General features: G+C 38.3%; 1 protein-coding gene and 1 long non-coding RNA gene across 4 annotated transcripts in view; one reads left to right on the forward strand and one right to left on the reverse strand.

Moving 5' to 3' along the window:
• Positions 1-1,391, reverse strand: part of AGL (amylo-alpha-1, 6-glucosidase, 4-alpha-glucanotransferase) — an 80,813-nt gene extending 79,422 nt beyond the window's left edge. Inside the window, exons 1-2 of one of the 3 annotated variants that reach the window (XM_047724067.1) lie at positions 1,099-1,391; positions 391-537 (exon numbers count right to left, since the gene is read on the reverse strand). In XM_047724067.1, the coding sequence (XP_047580023.1) occupies positions 391-472 (82 nt within the window). In that variant the 5' untranslated portion in view covers positions 473-537; positions 1,099-1,391. The other 2 variants (XM_047724068.1, XM_047724066.1) reach the window with 2 other exon arrangements.
• Positions 1,392-1,486: 95 nt separating this feature from the next.
• The window catches only part of LOC125096920 (uncharacterized), a 46,510-nt gene continuing 27,564 nt past the window's right edge, over positions 1,487-20,432 (forward strand). The window contains exon 1 of the long non-coding RNA XR_007126442.1: positions 1,487-1,960. This is a non-coding gene — a long non-coding RNA (uncharacterized LOC125096920). The remainder of the gene's footprint in view (positions 1,961-20,432) is intronic.

A 20,432-nucleotide genomic window follows, 5' to 3' on the forward strand; every position in this document is an offset into this window, starting at 1 on the left:
TATACATATGCTCCAAGTAAAATTACAGATGAAGTAATTTACCAAGTTTTTATAATAATTGTTAATAGAAATAATATGGTGAATGTCTTGATCCTATATGCAGCTTCTGTTGTAAGTGGAAATTACCATGGAAAGAAAGTGAGCTACTTTATCCTTATTCTAACATGACAAACCCAAAATATTTTCAATTTTATAACTAAAATTAACTCTCATTAGTGATATTTTTAGAATACAGCACCATCTTTGCACTGATCAAATTTAGAAAGGTCCTTGGCAATTATATCTATCTTAAAGTTTAAAAAAATTTAATATGACATTTAATTAAAAATTTAAAAGACACATTAAAAAAATTTTAAAGGCACAGAGCTAACTAAATAACTTGCTACTGACCTTGTTCAAGTCTGAAGAGGGTCTTTTCCAGCTTTTCCATTTCGTTCAGAAGTAGAATTCTAACCTGTTTACTGTGTCCCATTTTGGCTTCTAGAAGACTTCAAATCTTTCAGAATTAAAAGAACTCCGAAATCGAATGAGTTACCCCTATGAAACAAAAAGGAATTAAGATAAAGAAAATAACTACCATCTTAAATTCTTTAAGGCTGACAGCCGCACTTACATGTTCTAAATGTGTTTTAACCCTAGCAGAGCCAAGAGAAAGAATGAATTTTATAAATAAGACCTGAGAAGGCAAATTAGTAGTTGTTTCCACCCTTCGAGCACAATAGGACCGAAGCAAAACTACTGTATTATAGATTCTTACAATTAAAACAAAACACAAAACTTAATCATTCTCAGAGAAAAGCAATACGTTTTGGAAAGCCTGGATTTGGGCTGCGGGGGAAAATTCCCGGTCCCAAGCCAAAAGGCTCTGAAGACCACAAATGGCACTTCTGCTTACAAGAGATTAGTCTGCTCAAAGATAACAGGTGGGAGAGTTCCCCATTCCCAAATTCGGGTTGGAAGCCACCAATGGGGAGATGAGAACAGAGGGAAGCAGTTGTTGCCCCTGGAATAGCTGCTGCAGACATAGGATGTACAGACAGAGCTATAGATAGAAAGAACGCATTTCCCAGAGAGGCCAGCGGCATTCCTAGCACTTACACTGAGCAAGTTATACGTGCAGCTTCTGGGACACTGCAGGACCCGCCACTCTGGTATTGGAGTCGGGGGAGGAGACGTGAAGGAAAGCGAAAAGGGAAAGGCAGGCTGCCCAGGCGCAGAAAGCAGCCCCAGACAAGGAGGGCCGGGCGCCGTGAAGGGCAAAGGGCGGGGCGGCGGCCGCTGGGCCAGGGCCGAGGCCGCTGTGTGAATGGCAGAGAGCTTCTCCGTGACTCCGTCTCGCGTTGGTCCCTCTGGAGACCCTCGATCCTACCCGGCCTCGAGTGCAAACGCCGGGGTGGGAGCTGTCAGATACCCTCGCCCACTTCCGGGAGGCTCCGCACCCGCTCGTCGCTACCTCTAGTCTCGCGAGACTGTGGTCAGCCGGGTCGGGGTCCGGGAGGCGGCTGCGGCCCAGGCAGGGAGCTTTTTTTTTTTCTTGCCGCTAGGGAGGTGCGAGGTCCAGCTCCTGTACTTCCTTTACCCGCCCGGGAGCTCGTGTTTGAACCTCAAAATGGTGCGGTAGAAGGCTGCCGCTAGGTTGAGCTGCACAACTGGGTCGTTTTGTGGAACGGCTCAATGGTGGGAGGCAAGCGACCTGGCTTCTGGTGATGCTTCTCTTCTACCACGATGTGTTTTGTGTTTTTGTTTTCATTTTTAAAATTTTAAAAGTGTTTGTTTATTTATTTATTATTTTTTTTTTTAATGTGGCCCAAGTTTGCTTGGCCCCAGTTCTCTCAATCTTGATTTCCCCATGTCTAAAATAAGGGGCCTGGCTACCGTCTCTGTCATTACATCCTTCAAGTGTCTACCAACTCTAGTGCTAACACAGGGCTCATCTTGAATGCAGACACGCAACTACTAGGTAGGTGAAGTGTGGCCAGTTTACAAACACTTGAGGGTGTAAATACCACTTGTACAATGTCTGGTTGCATCTGATGTACATTGCATAGACCTGAAGGTTGTATGGGATTAAGGATAAGGAGGGCACCTGTGGAGATGAACGCTGGGTGTTATACACAACTAACGAATCCTTGAACACTACATCAAAAACTACTGATGTACATATGCTGGCTAATTGAACGTGATAATTTAAAAAAAGAAGACAGGAGAGCAATTGTTATACAGTATGGGCTCAATAAATATAACTACGATTGCTTAAAAAAAAGATCTATACTGGCTATTGCTGCACGTATTTTAGACAAGAAATTTAAGATGTGGTACAAATGCCTATGGAGATTTAATGCAAAAACCTGTCTTCTAGCGTGTTTTGAGGACACCTAAGGATCATGAGAAAACGGACAAAGGTTTCGAGTGTGGAGAAAAATCTTGCTTCCCTTATTGTGGAAATACTGTAGGTCTAAAAACAATAATGGGTTAAAAACTAAAGATCCTGAAGTGCTTGTTTCAGCAGATTTCTGAGAATGGTTAGTTGCAAGTGGTCCAAAACGGAGTTTGGGAACCTGTAGTTCACTTATTCATTTGACTAGTATTTATTGAGCACCTATGATTTGCCAGGCATGGAAGTGAAACAAATTCACTGCCCACATGGAACTCCTACATTTTATTTGTGGGAGACTGATAAACAAATTAAATAAGTCAATTATATAAGATAATGAAAGGTTGTAAGAAAAAGATAAGTGGGAAGTGTGGAAGAGTCAGGAGAGGGAGGTTTGCAATTGTAAATACAACAGTCAGTAAAGGACTTGCTGGTAAATTGACATTTGATCCCCACAGAGTAAGAGGAAGGAGGATATGCAGGGTAGAGGGTTACACACAGAGATACCGAAGTGGAAAGGCCATGAGGTAGGAGCATATTTGCTGGAATCAAGGAGTCCGCCATAACTGATTGGAGAGAGTTGTAAAAAATTAGGACGGATAATGGGGGTGGGGGAGGTGGGCAGCCATATCTTATAAGACTTTGTAGGCTATGGCAAGGATTTGGGCTTTTAATCTGGGCAGAAGAGACATTGGAGGATTTTGAACAGAGGAGGAACATAATCCAATAGAACTTTTAAAAGGATTACTCTGCAACTTTATAGAGAATAGCTAAATAAACTGGAGGGTGTAGTGAGGAAGGAAGCAAGACCAGTTATTTCAGTTAACCAAGAGAGCGGTGTGTTTGTGTAAAAAGAAAGTCAGCAGTGAAGGAGATGGAAGTCATTAAATTACAGATCTATTTTGAAAGTACAGTTTATACTAATGGAGAGAAAAGAGTCATGGGTGATTTTAAGGTTTTTAGCCTGAGCAAGCAGAAGATTATTGTCCAATAGAAATATAATGAAAAAAGAAAAGAAAAGAAATATAATGTGCCATATAGGTTAAAAAAAAATCTTTCAAGTAGCCCCCCAAAAGTAAAAAGAAACAAGTGAAAATAATTTTAATAATATATTTTAATACAGTGATTAACATAACATAATTTAAAAAAAGAAAAAAAGAAAATATTTAATATATTTATATTCAATTTAATATATAAATTTATATATATAGACATATTTAAATTTAATAATATATTTTTTCCTACCAAGTCTTCCAAATTTGGTGTGTATTTTGCAGTTCTAGCATGTCTCAATTACAATAATTACATCTCAAGCACTCCATATATTTGTGGCTAGTGGCTACCATATGGACAGTGCAGAAGGAGCTGCCATTTAATGAGAGAGGAGTAAAAGGGAAGGAGCAGAACTGGAGGATGAAATTCAGGAGTTTGGTTGAAGACTGTCAGTAACCAAGTGAAGGTAACTATTCATTTGTTTGACATAACCGTCAAACATCCAAGTGGAGATATTGAATGATCACTCGTAGCCCTGGTCTCTGCAGTAGTGTTTTTCAAATTGTAAATAATAATCCACTGAAGGTTGTAAAAGGTATTTATCAGTTGCAACCAATGATTTTTTAAAAATAAAATTGGAAAGATCTGAATGCAATGCACCTGGTAAGTCTATTATTTCAAAAAACTTCTGTTTCTATTATGTTTTGTTGTACTGGGTCATGTATTCCTCCTGGGAGTCATGGTCAAAAACATGTTTGAGAGCCACTGCTCTAGGATGTATGCTGTATAAAATCATAATAATTCATGATTATGAAATGTTCCTGGGTTTTCATCCCAGCTCTGCCACTAACTAGCTGTGAAGCTTTGGAAGATACTCAACCTTTTTGTGCTTTGGTTTTTACAACTCTAATATAGGGATAAAAATAAAAGCTACTATTGATTAAATGAGGACTTAGAACTGTGCCTGAGACATACTAAGTACTGTGGAAGTACAGATATTAGATTGGGACCCTAATTGATGGGAAACACAGTTCATGTTCATGTTTGTGTCAGGCTTTCCCACGCATACCTTCTTCTCCTTTCAGTCTGTCCCATGACCCTCTCATTGCACTGCCCTCCTGTTCATCACTCTTCTCCAGGGCTCCAAAATTAGCCTTTCTTGCTGTCCCCCAGCAAAACTGTCGCATTAGTGCCCATTATTTCAGCGAGAAATAAGGAGTAAAACAGACTGACAAAATGAATTCCTTTAGCAAGGAATTATTCTGACACAAATGTTTGAATTTTAGAAGATCTGTCAATCCAAATGATCTTGATTTTGGAGTTTTCATATTGTGAAAGAAAGTGAGGAATGTTAAGTAATGAAAACCTTATGATTCAAAGTGCTGTGTCTCCAAGATTACATTTACAAGCCACATAGTGCCCTTTTTAAAAAAGAAGAGTCATGCTAATGTGCTATTTGTGACCTTGGAATGCCAGTGAATTTACATTGTAGGGCTTCAGTGGTGCCATGTGCTGCTTTCATTCCAGCGAACATCTGTTGTGAGCCTATCCTGTGCATAGCAGCGATCTGTATATACACAATAATCTCATGCTGGAGTTGTCAGGAGAAGAATCTCCTTGAGGAAAATCTGATGGATAATCTCAGCTATTTGGCAGTGACTCTAGTGTTTTCTAAAACACTCATATTAACATATTTGGGGAGTGGGAGAAGGGCTGTGGTCAGAAGGGTCCAAAAACACTACAGTGTTTCTTAAGGTCTGTGTATGTGTCTGTCTGTTTTTAGAAAAGAAAGGAGTTCTTTGGGTATTATGTATGGTATGGTCCCAATCCTGTAATAATTTGTGTCTGAAGTGGACAAGTCTGCCTCATTTGGTTTTTATATCCATCAGCATTTTCTGGTGTATTTTGTTTTATAGCAATAATATAGTGACATTATTAATAATTTTATTTTGCAAAATTTGGAATTGTGTTTCCAAAATCTCTTCTAAATTGAATAATTTATTCTGCACTTTTTTGAAATATCCAGAATTATCCAGTGAAGAGAAGAGAGGAAGATAAGAAAGGAAAGAGTTGACGTCAGACAAATAGAAGGACTTAATATAATGATATAGAGATATGGAAGCCAGAGAGAGATTTTTTGAAAAGAGGATAGTACGATATAAAGAAAAAGGACTCTGGAAACAAACCAGGGCTTAGTTTTAATCTCTCTGAATTACAGTTGATTCATCTGTAAAATGGAGAGAATAACATTTCACTTGAAGGGTCATTATGAGAATTAAATGAAATAATGAAAGCATTTATCAAAAATCAGGCTTTTAATAAATGGTAATCTAAAAAGAGAAGGGCTGATGGCTAGTTGTCTTTGCTGGGTGAGGGATGGCAGTTAGACAAAGCAGATGAAGAAGAGGCTCCCAGAGCGTGGGAATCAAAGGACATAATAAAAAGGTATCTTATTCAGTGAAGAGGGAGGATAAAAATGAATTCATAAAGTGAAGTCAGAGCCCAAGGTTTTAGACTAAATTATAGAAAACAGAGGAAGGATATTAAGAATGAAATAAGGTTTAGTTGCTGTATAATTAGTATTTGTTAGAAAAATTATTGAGATGCATATATACAGAGGTATAGTTGTATTTTACTTATTTTTATTTTTTATTTATATTTTAAAGTGATTACATACAACTCTTTTTTTTTTTCTAAGATTTTATTTATTTATTTGTCAGAGAGAAAGAGAGCACAAGCAAGGGAAGTGGCAGGCAGAGGGAGAAACTGGCTCTCCACTGAGCAAGGAGCCTGATGCGGGACTCAATCCCAAGACCCTGGGATCATGACCTGAGCCAAAGGCAGACACTTAACTGACTGAACCACAACTGAGCCCTGATAGTTGTATTTTACTTAAAAACAAAACAAAACAAAAATAGAAATTAAAACTTGGGATCTTAGAGCTTGCATAGGAAAAGGCATATTTGAACCACAACTGAGCCCTGATAGTTGTATTTTACTTAAAAACAAAACAAAACAAAAATAGAAATTAAAACTTGGGATCTTAGAGCTTGCATAGGAAAAGGCATATTTGAACCACAACTGAGCCCTGATAGTTGTATTTTACTTAAAAACAAAACAAAACAAAAATAGAAATTAAAACTTGGGATCTTAGAGCTTGCATAGGAAAAGGCATTTAAAACATCCTAAGCATTAGGGCACCTGGGTGGCTGAGTTGGTTAAGTGCCTGCCTTTGGCTTGGGTCATGATCCCAGGGTCTTGGGATGGAGCCTTGCATGGGTTTTGAGGCAGGGATTGTGTTTTCTGCTCTGGATGATAGAGTTGTAAAATTATTTACACTTCTTAGACTATACTATGAAAATGATCTTCTTTCAAAATAAATAAGCACTCTATTTTAGAATAGTTTTAGAGTTAAGAAAATAGTTGCAAAGGGAGTATAGAGCGATTCCTATTTCTTCAAGCCCAGGTTTCCCTATTGTTAACATCTTAATTAGTATGATGCGTTTATTACGATTAGTGAACTGATATTGACATATTATTACAGTCCCTAGTTTATTCAGATTTCCTCAGTTTTTACCTACTATCTTTTTCCTGTTCTGGGTTCCTATCAAGATACCTTGTTACTTTTAGTTGACATGTTTCCTTAAACAGATTTTGGCTGTGACAGTTTCTTATACTTTCCTTTTTTAATTTTTATTTTGTATATTTATTTATATATATTTTAGATGATTTATTTATTTGAGAGAGAGAGAGAGAGCATGAGCAGAGGGGAATAGGGGTGGAGAGATAGGGAGAAACAGACTCCCTGCAGAGCATGGAGCCTGATGCAGGGCTTGATCCCAGGACCCTGAAATCATGACCTGAGCTGAAGGCAAATGCTTAACTGACTGAGCAACCGAGGCACCCCAGACTTTCCTTTAAAAAAAATTTTTTTTTATTGATATATGCCATTGTGTAAGTTCAAGATGTAGGATGTGTTGATTTGATACATTTATATATTGAAATATGATTGCCACGGTGGAGTTAGTTAACACTTTGCCACATCACATAATTATTTTTTGGCGGGGGATGAAAACCTTTAAGACCTAGTCTCTTTGAAGTTTGTAACACAGTATTGTCTTATAGCTCAGGGGTAGAGCATTTGACTGCAGTATTGTCTATTAACACTGTGCTGTACATTAGATTTCCAGGACTTACTTATCTACTGGTTATAAGTTTGTAATCTAAACAACATCTCCCTAGTTATCCAATCCTCTAGTTCCCCTTTCCCCTATATCCTCTTTATCCATTCATTCACTGATGGACACTTAGGTTGTTGCCATATGTATTTTATTCTTAAAAGCTGTTCTCATCTCCTTTACTGCTCCTCATCTGCTAGAGAGGCGTGGGAAAACAGAAGGAACTTTAGTCTACTCTATTTGAAAACTAAATCAGATCCAATTATTTAAATAATCTCTTTAGCCCTATTTCTATGAAATAACTGTTTTACTGCTTTCATCCCCATTCCTCTCCCTACTTCTAAATTGTGTCTCACATGAAATCATCACGTTGGAAGAGTTGAACTCTGTGATCTTGGACTGGGCATTGTGCAGAGGTTGATGTTCCCTAAAGTACATCTGTGTAGTCCTGTTCCTGGCTATCCTGTTGATGATGGCTACTGATGTCTACAGCTGATAATTTCCTGGTCCTTCTTTTTTGGTGTGGCCAGAGTATAGAAGCCCTCCCTGCTGTCTCAGACTTCCTTGATGTCCTACTTTCACCGCAGACCCATCCAAGTATCGGGAGTGTTCTCAGCCTGGTCCAAGGCACAAGGCATCCATTTCATAAGCCTTTGTTGGAGCCACCTCCCCTCTGCCGTGGTGGATCCATGTACTATGTGCTGGGGATGAATACTGGGTCCTGTCTCTAACTGATGTCCTTGCTTTACCCTCCTAATCATGCTGGGACTCCCCTTTTTGGACCCCTGCTCTACTATTTTTTTTTTCCCTGAGCATAGCACTCTTCATCCAGAGCTCAAAACAGAGCAGAACAAAAAGTCCTCTATGCATTTGACAAATACTGTACCTACTGTGTGCTAAGCACTGTTGTAGGCACTGGAGGTGTGGTAATGAACATAGCAGACAGAATACTTGACCATCTGGAGTTTTTTTTCTAATAATGCCCTGAACCTCTCTGACCTGTTTCCATCAGGACATATCAAACTAATTGTCTCACCTACCTTTCTCTTTAGATGGTCTCATTTTCACAATTACTCAAACCCAGAAGGAATGGATTTCCCTTTTTTTTCCTATCAGGAGCTAGCCCATTAGTCTCCACCTCTAATGTGTTAAATGAGAGATAAAAGAAATTAGAGGGACTTCTAGGTGGCTCAGTCGATTAAGCGTCTACCTTTGCAGTCAAATGCTCTACCACTGAGCTATACCCCCTAAGCGTCTACCTTTGGCTCAGGTCGTGAGCCTATCGGGCTCCTTGCTCAGTGGGGAGCCTGCTTCTCCCTCTACCTGCTGCTCTCCCTGCTTGTATTCTCTCTCTCTTTGTCTCTAATAAAGAACTTTTCTCTATAAAAAATGCCTGTAGTCTTGCTGCAAAATCCTGTTTTGGATGTCAGGTGTTTCACATTAGCTTGTCTTTTTCTTTGCATTAATTCTGTAACAATCCAAGTCCCCTACTGAGGCAGGTGGGTGTGTTAGGCCTAATGGGAGAAAGTCTTGTATGTGGCAAAGGCAAATGAGAAAGGCACAATGATATCTTTGATTAATTCAAAATGGATCAAAGACTTAAAACATAAAACTAAATAACTATATGTATACATATAATCTATAAATATAGTTTATGGGGCTATAAACTACAGAACCATAAAACCCTTAGAAGAAAACATAGGGCAAAAGTCATGATACTGGATTTGGAAATGATTTCTGGGATATGACATAAAGGCATGGACAATAAAAGAAAAAGTAAGCATATTGCACTTCATGAAAATTAAAAACACTTGTGCAAGAAAAGACACAATCAACAGAGTGAAAATGCAGCCCACGGAATTGGAGACAATATTTGCATAACTGTATTTGATAAAGGACTAATATCCAGAATATATGGAGGAAATCAACAACAAAAAACTGAACAACTCAATTCAATAATTGGCAAAGGACTTGAATAGACAGTTCTCCAAAGAAGATACACAAATGGTCAACAAGGACATGAAAAGATGTTCAGTATCACTAATCATTAGGAAAATGCAAATCAAAACCACTGCGAGGTACCACCTCATACCCACAGATGGCTACTATAAGAAAGAAAGGTTTTCTACTATAAGATAATATACTCTGTGAACAGAGATAAATTTACTTCCTTTTAAATTTGGATGTTCGTTCATTCTTTTCTTTTCCCTTCCTCCCTCCCTTCCTTCCTTCCTTCCTTTCCATAATTGCTCTAGCTAGGACTTCTAGACTCTATTGAATAAAAGTGGTGAAAATGGGCACTTACGCCTGTTCTTTTTTTTTTTTTTTTCTTTTCTTTTTTTCTGTTCTTCATCTTAGAGGAAAAACTTCCAGGCTTTCACCATTGAGTATAATGTTTGCTGTGGATTTCCCAAACAAATATTTTGTTAAGGTTGTTTCTTTTTTTTTTTTTTTTTTTTTTTACAATTTAATATAATTTTATTTAGATTCAATTACATAACATATAATGTATTATTAGTTTCAGAAGTATAGTTGAGTGATTCATCTGTTGTATATAACACTTAGTGCTCATTATATCACATGCCTTCCTTAATGCCCATTACCCAGTTACCTGAGCTCCCCTCCGTCAACCCTGCTTGTTTCCCATAGTTAGGAGTCTCTTAAGGTTTATCTCACTCTCTGATTTTGTCTTATTTTATTTTCCCCTCCTTTCCCTTATGAGTCCCTGTTTTATTTCTTAAATTCCGCATATGAATGTTGAGTGTTTTTACATAAAAGGGGGTTAAATTTTGCCAAATGCTTTTTTTCTGCATCTACTGAGATGATATTTTATTTCTTTGAAAAAACATGCATTCCCCCCACCAAATAAATAAAAACATGCATTTCCTTTTCTTTTTGAAATGTCACAGGGTTTGAATTTGTAGTATCTCATGATAGTATGATAAGTCCATAACTAGCATGGTGCTAACAATGTTGCATTTGATGCCTTTTCAAAAGTAGCACTCATTAATTTTGGTTAGGTTTTTAAATTTTCTCAGAAATGAATAGGAGAGCTGGTTTTGTGGGTCTTTTGCCTAACTCGAAAGGATGGAAAACAAACAAACCTCTTAAAACAAAGTTTTCAAAATGGAAGAATGCATACGATATCCTGACAATAACAGTTATAGGTCCATCTCTCCAGAGATGTTATAACCTATAACGGTTATATGTCCTCCTCCAGAGAGGAGGGTGGGAAGTATCCTTTTTCCTAACTCTCAGTACCCAGAATTGGAGATTGTTGCCTGAGGTATATAAAAAAACTCTTCATAAAATATACTGGGAGGAAATCAAAGAACAATGGTATATCCCTTGCCCTTTCTCCATCTCCTTTCCCCAACAGAGATCACATCAAACTCAGAAACTTCATGTAGTTAATCTACTGTGAAGTATAAGTCTGAAAGAATCCACGTTCTGTAAATGGGACTAAAGTGAGCAGTTACGCCATTTGAGTCAGTATTGTTGAATTGAAATGTTTAGATTTGGTATTAAGAGAGAACTGTACTCCTTTTGTCATGTTATTATTGATTGTTTTCTCATTTTAAAGCTCTATAGACTCATGCATTATTCAATTCTCAAAGGTTAAGTTGATAGACTATCTAAGGGTAGATGGCCCAACAGTAATGTCAAGTCGGAACTGAAAATAGAGGCACTTGGACTGACGCATCAACGTAGGTCTTTATTTAATACAGAGCATCACGTAATACATTGGGTAAAAATAAAATTAGGTGAAGTATAAGCTGTGAGTGATACCTGCTATATAGATTCTCAGTTTGTTGGCCAACACAACCTAATTTACCAGAACACTCAACCTTAGTATTTCACTGCCAATCAAGTAAACTCAGAGGAAAGGTCAACAGTATAAGACAGAGGGCAATCTATTTTAACTGCCTAAGGGTTTAAAAAAAGCCCTCTTCTCAATTTACAGTGACTGGGGGAGTCATTTTCCTGCTTACACAATGATTACAGGCGTTGTATATCATGAATGCTGCACAGTGGATAATCAGCAAAACTTTAAAGTTAAATTAAATTAATTAGCACTTTGGAAAGTTGATTGCATGACCATAGGTTACATGTCCTGTTGACGCAAGTGATTGCTTCTTTGAAAAATACTAATAAACTTTCATTTTCTGTTTTTTTAAAAGTGTTTTATCAGGAAGAATTTATTTAGAGATTCAAACATAGTGAAGTTACATTTTAAAAATATATGTGGCTTAAATTTGACAATAATAGTATTTTTGAAGTATAAATATATGTGATGTACACTAAATTTAAAGCAGATTCGGTATTTTAGTCTGAACTGATTTTGCAAATCATGCCATATTCAGTTAACATATTCTCTGGGATCCATCTTGACTTCTTTTTCTCTCCTTCTCAGGGTTTATTGAATCTTTGATATTTTAAAATAAGTTTTCAAAAAGTAATGAAAATTTGAGGTGATTTCTAATTCCTTTATATTATATCTTAATAATGATTTTTGTTTAAGATTTTGTATATTGATTTGACAGAGAGAGACACAGCAAGAGAGGGAACACAAGGAGGGGGAGTGGGAGAGGGAGAAGGAGGCTTCCCTCTGAGCAGGGAGCCCAATGTAGGGCTTGATCCCAAGACCCTGGGATCATGACCCAAGTCGAAGGCAGACGCTTAACAACTGAGCCACCCAGGCACCTCCCAATAGTGACCTTAAAATCAAGATGCCAAACAGTATTCTTATGTTCATAATTCTAGACTTTTTAGGAGACAAGTTGACATAAAAGGTGATTTGTAAGCATATTCAAGTTTGAGAAGTGCCAGTCATATCTTTGTGTTTCAAGTTCATGTCTTCCTAAACTCCATTTTCAAAGACCCTCTACCTACTACTTTTCTGAAATCTGTAGGCCATCAACTAGCCAATTCAGCTGGGTGAGCTTGGACTAAAAGAATTTCTCAGAAATACTGAGAAATATTTAGAGAAATAAGGGATGATTTTCTATGTAAATACTGTGGAATCAATGTATGCTTTTTATTTGTATTTTTTTAAAGATTCATTCACTTATTTGAGAGAGAAAAAGAAAGAACATTTGGGGGAGGGAGGGGCGATGGAGAGGGAGAGTCAGACTGTGCTGAGCATGTAACTTGACTCAGCGCTTGATCCCATGACTGCAAGACCATGACCCAAGCCGAAACCCACAGTCAGATGCTTAATGGACTACACCACTCAGGCACCCCTTTTATTTGTATTTTAACATTTTTCTATGTTGAGAAATGAATATAGACTATATGAATAATTTATAGCTAGTTTTACTATAGGTCACGTCATCTCTGGGTTATAAAGTTCTTTGGCACTTTAATTATTTAGTTTAATATGTATCATGTAGCTACAGTGCATTGTCTTGCAATATATTGATCTAATTGGTTTATGATATCAAAAATAGAAAAAAATCAAAATTACATTAGTATAGAATTAGCTTTCCCACAAAGAATAAGTGAACCACAGAATGTTGTGACAACAAGCTCTGAAGTCAACGTTTTGTTAGCTGGTGCCTAGAGGAGTACTTAAACCTAAGCAAGATAGTTGCATTTTATTTGGTAGCATAACCACAGATAAAGTTGTCTGCTTAATCCCTGAGGTTAGTTTAAGAGGCAGAATGTGATGTTACTTGTCATTTCATTACTCTAGGTTTGGAGAATTTGCTTCTAAAAGTTGTTTATTCATCTGCTAAACTAAACTTGCAACATCAATGATAATATTTGATGCTTATGTAGTACTTTACAGATTTTCAAAGTGTTACAATATTCATAATTCTATTAAATCTTCACAATAAGTTTGTGAAGAAGGCAAGATAGTTACTAACTCCACATCCCTGAGTTAGATAAGAAAAATGAGGTCCTAGTTGATAAAGTGATTTCAGTAATAGAATATGGCTAGTGTGTGGTTTCTAGGGGTTTTTTTAATTTCTAAGGGTGGCCGCAAGGTATTAGTGGTTCCACAGAGACAAAGTAAACAGATTAGTCATACAAATAATTTGGTGTTTTTTATTTTTGTTTTTGTTTTGTAAAATAAAACAGCACAGTTTCAGAAATGACATGGATTCTATCCAGGCTGGTGTAAGTAGGAAAGGATTCAGTCTGATTGGGTGAGATATGGTAACAATCGTTTCATTAATACTTTTAGTCAAATAACAAGGTCTTCATTCTTGGGAATGGAATTGGACCACAGGTTGTAGAGGACTACTAGGACTGAGCATAATACCAGGGCTCCAGAAGCCATATTGTCTAGGATTCTTTGCCAAGCTCCACTCTTAATTGCAGAAGTGGAATGTAAATCAGGACAGGGTAGCTGCTCAGTCTAAAAGATTGGGGAAACACAGTGAGAATTGGGTGAGGAGTTTGGTGGGGAGACTTGGGCTACTTAACAGGCTGAAGAATGTCACCCCGGAAGTGAAACATAAGGAAAGCTGGCTAATTCTAGACCATTTGACGTATTCCAGGCATGGTTCTCGTTGGCCAGGCTCAGTCTGCTGATTAGGTGTCATTAGTCCTCTCTGCTGGGCAGAGCACAAGTGGGCAGGGGCAAGAAACCCTGCTCTTTGGGCACTTGAGCACATGGTTCAACTTCTAGGGCATGTGCTTACAAGCCCAAGGCTTACATGAGCTGCTTTGCTCATTGAAGGCCACAGAGTTAAAACTTTGAAGTTTGCATATATCACCTGTGTAAAATGGGTGCCACTGGAATTTTCTAGTAATCTTCCTATGTATTCATGGAATGCTCCCCGGGTGAGTATATATGGCCTTATCAGTGCTTCTGGAACTGTCTGAAAAATAGCACAGTTTTTTTTTTTTTTAAGATTTATTTATTTTAGAGAGAGAGAGCAGGGGGAGGGGCAGAGGGAGAGAGAGAGAGAGAGAGAGAAATCTTTTTTTTTTTTTAAAGATTTTATTTATTTATTCGACAGACAGAAATCACATGTAGGCAGAGAGGCAGGCAGAGAGAGAGAGAGAGGAGGAAGCAGGCTCTCCACTGAGCAGAGAGCCCGATGCGGGGCTCGATCCCAGGACCCTGAGATCATGACGTGAGCCGAAGGCAGAGGCTTTAACCCACTGAGCCACCCAGGTGCCCCGAGAGAGAGAAATCTTAAGCAGACTCTCTGCTGAGTGGGGCTGGACACGGGTCTGATCTCATGACCCCGAGATCATGACCTGAGCCAAAACCAAGAGTCAGTCCCACAACTGACTGAGCCATCCAGGTGCCCCAGAACAGGCATTTTTGTGATAGAGTTATGTTCATAAGTTTGATTAGTATAAAGTAAAAATTAATTCAGTGACTCAAAGGTAAAAGGGAATAAACCCTGTTTCCCCATGTTCCAATTTCCTTATTTTGTGATTAGGCCACCACAAAAGGACCAACCTCTGTGCATTTCTATGACTGAATGAATATTTGGAGAATTTTTATTTGGGTTTCTTGGATGCTATGTTAAGTTGGGAGTCATTAGTACTCTGCTGTTCGGAGTGTGAGCTCAGGACCAGCAGCATTCATTGGGAGCTTATTAGAAATGCACTATTCCAGGCTGAATACCAGACCAATGATATCAGAGTGTATTTGAACGAGTTCTCCAGGTAATTTGTAAGCCCATTCAAGTTTGAGAAGCACCAGTTATGCCTTTGTGTCTCAAGTGCATACTTTCCCAAACCTCCACTTTTAACTTTCCTGAAATGTGAAAGTCATCAGGTAGCCAATTCATTTGGATGCTTTTTAAATTTTAAAACCTATAATTTTGTGTGCTCTAAGTTGTTCTTCCCTTATTTGTCAGAAAAGGTGCACTTTTTTCCTTTTGCATTCTTTACATTTTTTCCTTCTTTCCTCTTGATGATTTTTGCTTTGGAGGCAAAGTGTCACCTCTGGCTTTTAGGAAATATTTTCTTGCTGATCAGCTTGAAGATTTTTGTCCATGGCATTTCCCTCAACAACACTGAGGTACTGTTTCTGTTTAATATGGAATTTTATCAGAAAGGTGAGCTGCCATGAATTCCAATATTGTATATTTCTAAGTAGCTTTAGAGCACCTTTAAAAATAAAACTGCCAAAAAATAAAAAAATAAAACTGCCGAGGAGACTACTTGGCGACTTTCTCTGCCATGTTCAGCTTTTTTTGTTTGTTTGTTTTGTTTGCTTGTTCACCACATTACAGATATCTTTTATGATCCAATAATTCCGCTATTAGGTATTTACACAGGGAAAATGAAAATACTAACTTAAAAAGACATATGTACCCCTATTTTTTGCAACATTATTTACAATAGCAAAGACATGGATGGAAGCAACCAAGTGTCCATCAATAGATGAATGGATAAGGAAAGTGTGGGGGATATCTATATCTATATATCATGGAATATTACGCAGCTATAAAAAAGGTTGAGAATGTGCCATTTGAGACAACATGGATGAACCTAAAAGGGATTATGCTAAGTGAAATAAGTCAGACTGAAAAAGACAAATACTGTATGATTCCACTCATAAATGGAATCTGAAAAAATGAATAAACAAGAAGCAGAATCAGAAGTATGAATGCAGAGAAAAAAACCGATGCCAGTGGGGAGTGGGACAAAATTAGTGAAGGGGAGAGGGAGACACAGACCTCCAGTTATGGAATTAGTAGGTCATGGGAATAAAAAGCAGAGCATAAGGAATATAGTCAGTGGTATTGTAATAGGGATGCAGTGGGTATACTTGTGAACATAGCATAATATATAAACTTGTCAAACCACTAAGTTGTACACCTGAAACTAATGTAACATTGTGTGCCAACTATACTCAAAGAAAAAAAAAAGAAAAGAAAAATAAAAATCTTGGACCTGATAAATTTCATCTCTCCCAGTAGTAGTTATATTTTGTGTATCTTAGCTGTAAGTCTTCTATTATTTTATTCCAGAATTTAGAACCAATTAAGGGAAGATTTGTATTGGACATTTTCTCCTCTCTGGTCTCTTAGCTTTGTTTTCTTTTTTCTCCCCATCTTTGTTATAAAAGGAAAAAAAATCCTCATGAGACATGTTGCCATTTTGAAGTTATATATGTACGTATATACTATTTTTGTGTGTGTATCGGAAGTCAAATACAGAAATATTCTCTGTAAGTTACACTTAAACCTCTTTAGTTGGTAAATGCCAACAACATTGTTTCATAAGACTGCTCTTTACTTTGAAACCATATCCTCTGTTTCTTCATTTTTCTCTAAAAACCACACAGGATGATGAGGAAATAAAGTGAGAAAAGTATGCTGAATTATACATACAACAAACTATGCTAATATAATTTATTAAATGATATATAGAATTTCATGGTACAAATTATAGGGTTTTCTGAATTTGACCCTGAGAGTTCATTCTTGGTTACCTGAACTACTGGGCCATTTGGAACCAGGAATACCTTTCAATCAGTGTGAGATGCCACACTTGAACCCAGTGTCCTCGAAGTCTACGGCATTATTTTACCTTCTTGCAAGAATTACAACTTTGTATGGTCTCTGCTATCGTTGGGTGCGGAGCAACTAGCATTCACAGTCACTTCCTCTAAATAGATAGCATGCAATCCAGACTGCCTAACATTTAAGTTCTCTGCTTATGTCTTCTGAGAAGGTTGCTATCATGCTTGCCCTATAAGAAAGAAGAACAGCAGTGGGGAGGGGTCTTTTTCCTGGAGTACTGGACTGAGTGTCCTTCAGATGGCTTGGGGCCCACATATTTCTTCATGGGAAAAGTGGTAGGATCAAAGCACCTGTGACTTTTGTTGCTGATTGCTTGAGTTTTCTCAATAAAACCTATTTTTTAAACCTTTACAGTATGATATTGTAAAATTTACCCTGACCTCTGGTGAACTTCAGGTGGCCATCACAAAAGGACCCAGCACATCAAAGCTTTGCTCTGCATACCTTGCTTTGGGCAATTCCTATCTCAGTTTGCATATTTGTAACAGGGATTGAAGTCACTGGCCCATTCATATTTTGCCTTGCACAAAATGTCCTCTTATTTGTGTCTGTTAACTCATGCATTTTCTTTTTTTTTTTTTAAAGATTTTATTTTATTTATTTATTTGAGAGAGAGACAGTGAGAGAGAGCATGAGCGAGGAGAAGGTCAGAGGGAGAAGCAGACTCCCCATGGAGCTGGGAGCCCGATGCGGGACTCGATCCCGGGACTCCGGGATCATGACCTGAGCCGAAGGCAGTCGTCCAACCAACTGAGCCACCCAGGCGTCCCAACTCATGCATTTTCTTCTCAGCCATTTACCTCCCTTATTCACGTATCTCCTTGCCCAGCTAAGATACCATAATGTATTGTTCAGTAATACTTCTGCTAGTTCCCTACATTCCCTTCCCCTTCTGTCTTCTTTGTGGCATCTGCCAAGGCTGCAATCATCGATAAACCAACTGCTTTCTCTACATCTGTGCCTGAGCAGCCAAGCGCTGCTTGAGAGAGTTACACAATAGAGCATGTTGATTTTACAGAAAATTAATTAAAATCACTTCGAACTGTATACTAACCCTGAAATGATTCTCAGTCAACCTCTCTCCCACTTTCCATAAGGATTATTTCAAGCCTGCTCAAACCTTCTTCCTCTCATCTGCTATGATTCTCAGAAGGTGGTCTTGACTTTCATTTTATAGAGATGATAGAAGCCATTAAATGGGAACTCCATCACCAGTCCCACACAGGGACACCTGTGTGTCCCATTTCCAGGACACACAACCCTGACTGCCTCTCTATTCATACTATTCCATTCCCCTTCTGTTGTAATATGGGTATAATTATTTCTCTCAGGCTATATCCTCCTCTCCTGCTTTTATTTTACCTCCTCTCACCTTCCAAGGTATCTGAAGTTATAAATTATCTTTTCTCTAATCTGAATATTCATACTCTCTCTCAGTTGACGCTTTTAAAAAGACTCAAGTTTTTTCCCAACTAAGAGAAAGAGAGATGCAACCATTAAAAAAAAAAAAAAAGGAAGGAAGGAAGAAAGAAAGAAAGAAAGAAAGAAAGAAAGAAAGAAACCTTGCCTTTTGCAATGACATGGATGGAACTAGAGGGTATTATGCTAAGCGAAATAAGTCAATCAGAGAAAGACAATTATCATATGATCTCACTGATACAAGGAATTTGAGAAAAAAGACAGAGGATCATAGGGGAAGGGAGCAAAAATAAAACAAGATGAAACCAGAGAGGGAGACAAACCATAAGAGACTCTTAATCTCAGGAAACAAACTGAGGGTTGCTGGAGTGCATGCGGGTGGGAGGGATGGGGTGGCTGGGAGATGGACACTGGGGAGGGTATGTGCTACGGTGAACGCTGTGAATTGTGTAAGACTGATTAGTCACAGATCTGTACCCCTGAAACAAACAATATATGTTAATAAAAAAAAGAAAGAAAAAAATTTTTTTAAATCTTAAGAAAAAGAAAAAGGAAGAGAAAGAAAGCAAAGAAAGAAAATCCTCACTTGATTCCTTCATTCTCTTTGAGCTACTGCCCTAGTTCCTCTTTCCAGACAAATATTTGAAAAATTGTCTCTATGTACTATTTCTGTTCCTCTCCCACCAGCAATCTCTAAACCATCTTGAAGCTAATTTTGTCCTATGTTACTCTATCTCAGGATTTCTTAACCTTGGCACTATTGGCATCTCTATGAGTCATTCCTTCGTGGCACCATCCTGTACATTCAGGATGTTTAGTTACCAGCATCCCTGTCTTCATTCAGTAGATGCCAGGAGCAGCCCTGTCCCTCCAGCTGTAACAACCAAAAATGTCTGTCGACATTGCCAACTGACTTCTGTGGGGCAAAATCACCTCTGGTTAGGAATCAGTACTCTAGCCCCATGGCACCTGTAAAGGTTACTGATGACTTTCATGATGCTACCTTTCATTTTTTTTCTGACTTGAAATTGCAATGGCATCGGACACTGTTAACCTCTCTCTTCTTGAGACAACGTTCTTCTCTCACCTCCAATGACTTAGTATTTTCTTGATTTTCTTTTTACCTCTCAAATTGTTTGTTCATTCTCTATCTCTCTCTTTCTGTCTCTCTCCCCCCTCCTCCTTTCTCTCTTTCTTTAAATCTCCTTTGCAGTTCATCTTTTGCCAATTGATAATTAAATGTTGGCATTCTCTTCTTACTCAGCTCTCTTCCTGGGGAATCTCATCCCCATCCAAGGCTTTAGTTTTCGTATTTATACTTTTGCTTCCACCTGCAAGGAACTAGCTTCCGTATGGCGAACAGGCCAACCTTCCCACCAAAGCAACAAAAAAGCTGGGTACAATAGTTTATCCATAGCTTGTGAGTCTTATATCTGTGTGGTAGCCTTGCCCTCTAGAGAAAAAAAAAATCTCCTAGGTCTACCTTTTGAAAGGTAAGAAAATTACTTCTTTTTTTAAAAAAGGGATTTTATTTATTTACTTATTTGAGAGAATGAGAGCAAGAGAGAGAAAGAGAACAAAGGGAGAGGGAGAAGCAGACTCTCTCCTGAGCAGAGAACCCAACATGGGGCTCATTCCCAGGACTCCAAGATCACCACCTGAGCTGAAGGCAGACACCTAACCAACTGAGCCACCCAGGTGCCCCAAAACATTATTAGTTCTTAATGAAAATGATACGGATAAAGATGGAAGTGCTATTTCTTAAACTGGCCTAGAAGGGCTTACATAATCTGCCTCCGCCCCTGCCTCTCACCTCTGTACCCTCCCTAACCTCATCCTCCATCACTGTCCCTCTTGTGTTCCTACTCCTGGAAGCTGGCCATTGTTCAGTCCTTTGCTGATGCTCCAGCACAGGACTTGTTTGCCTAGAATGCTCCTCTTGTCCACCTCTGCCTACTTAACTCATCC

The sequence above is a fragment of the Lutra lutra genome, chromosome 4 (genome assembly GCF_902655055.1).
Source record: "Lutra lutra chromosome 4, mLutLut1.2, whole genome shotgun sequence".
NCBI lineage: Eukaryota > Metazoa > Chordata > Mammalia > Carnivora > Mustelidae > Lutra > Lutra lutra.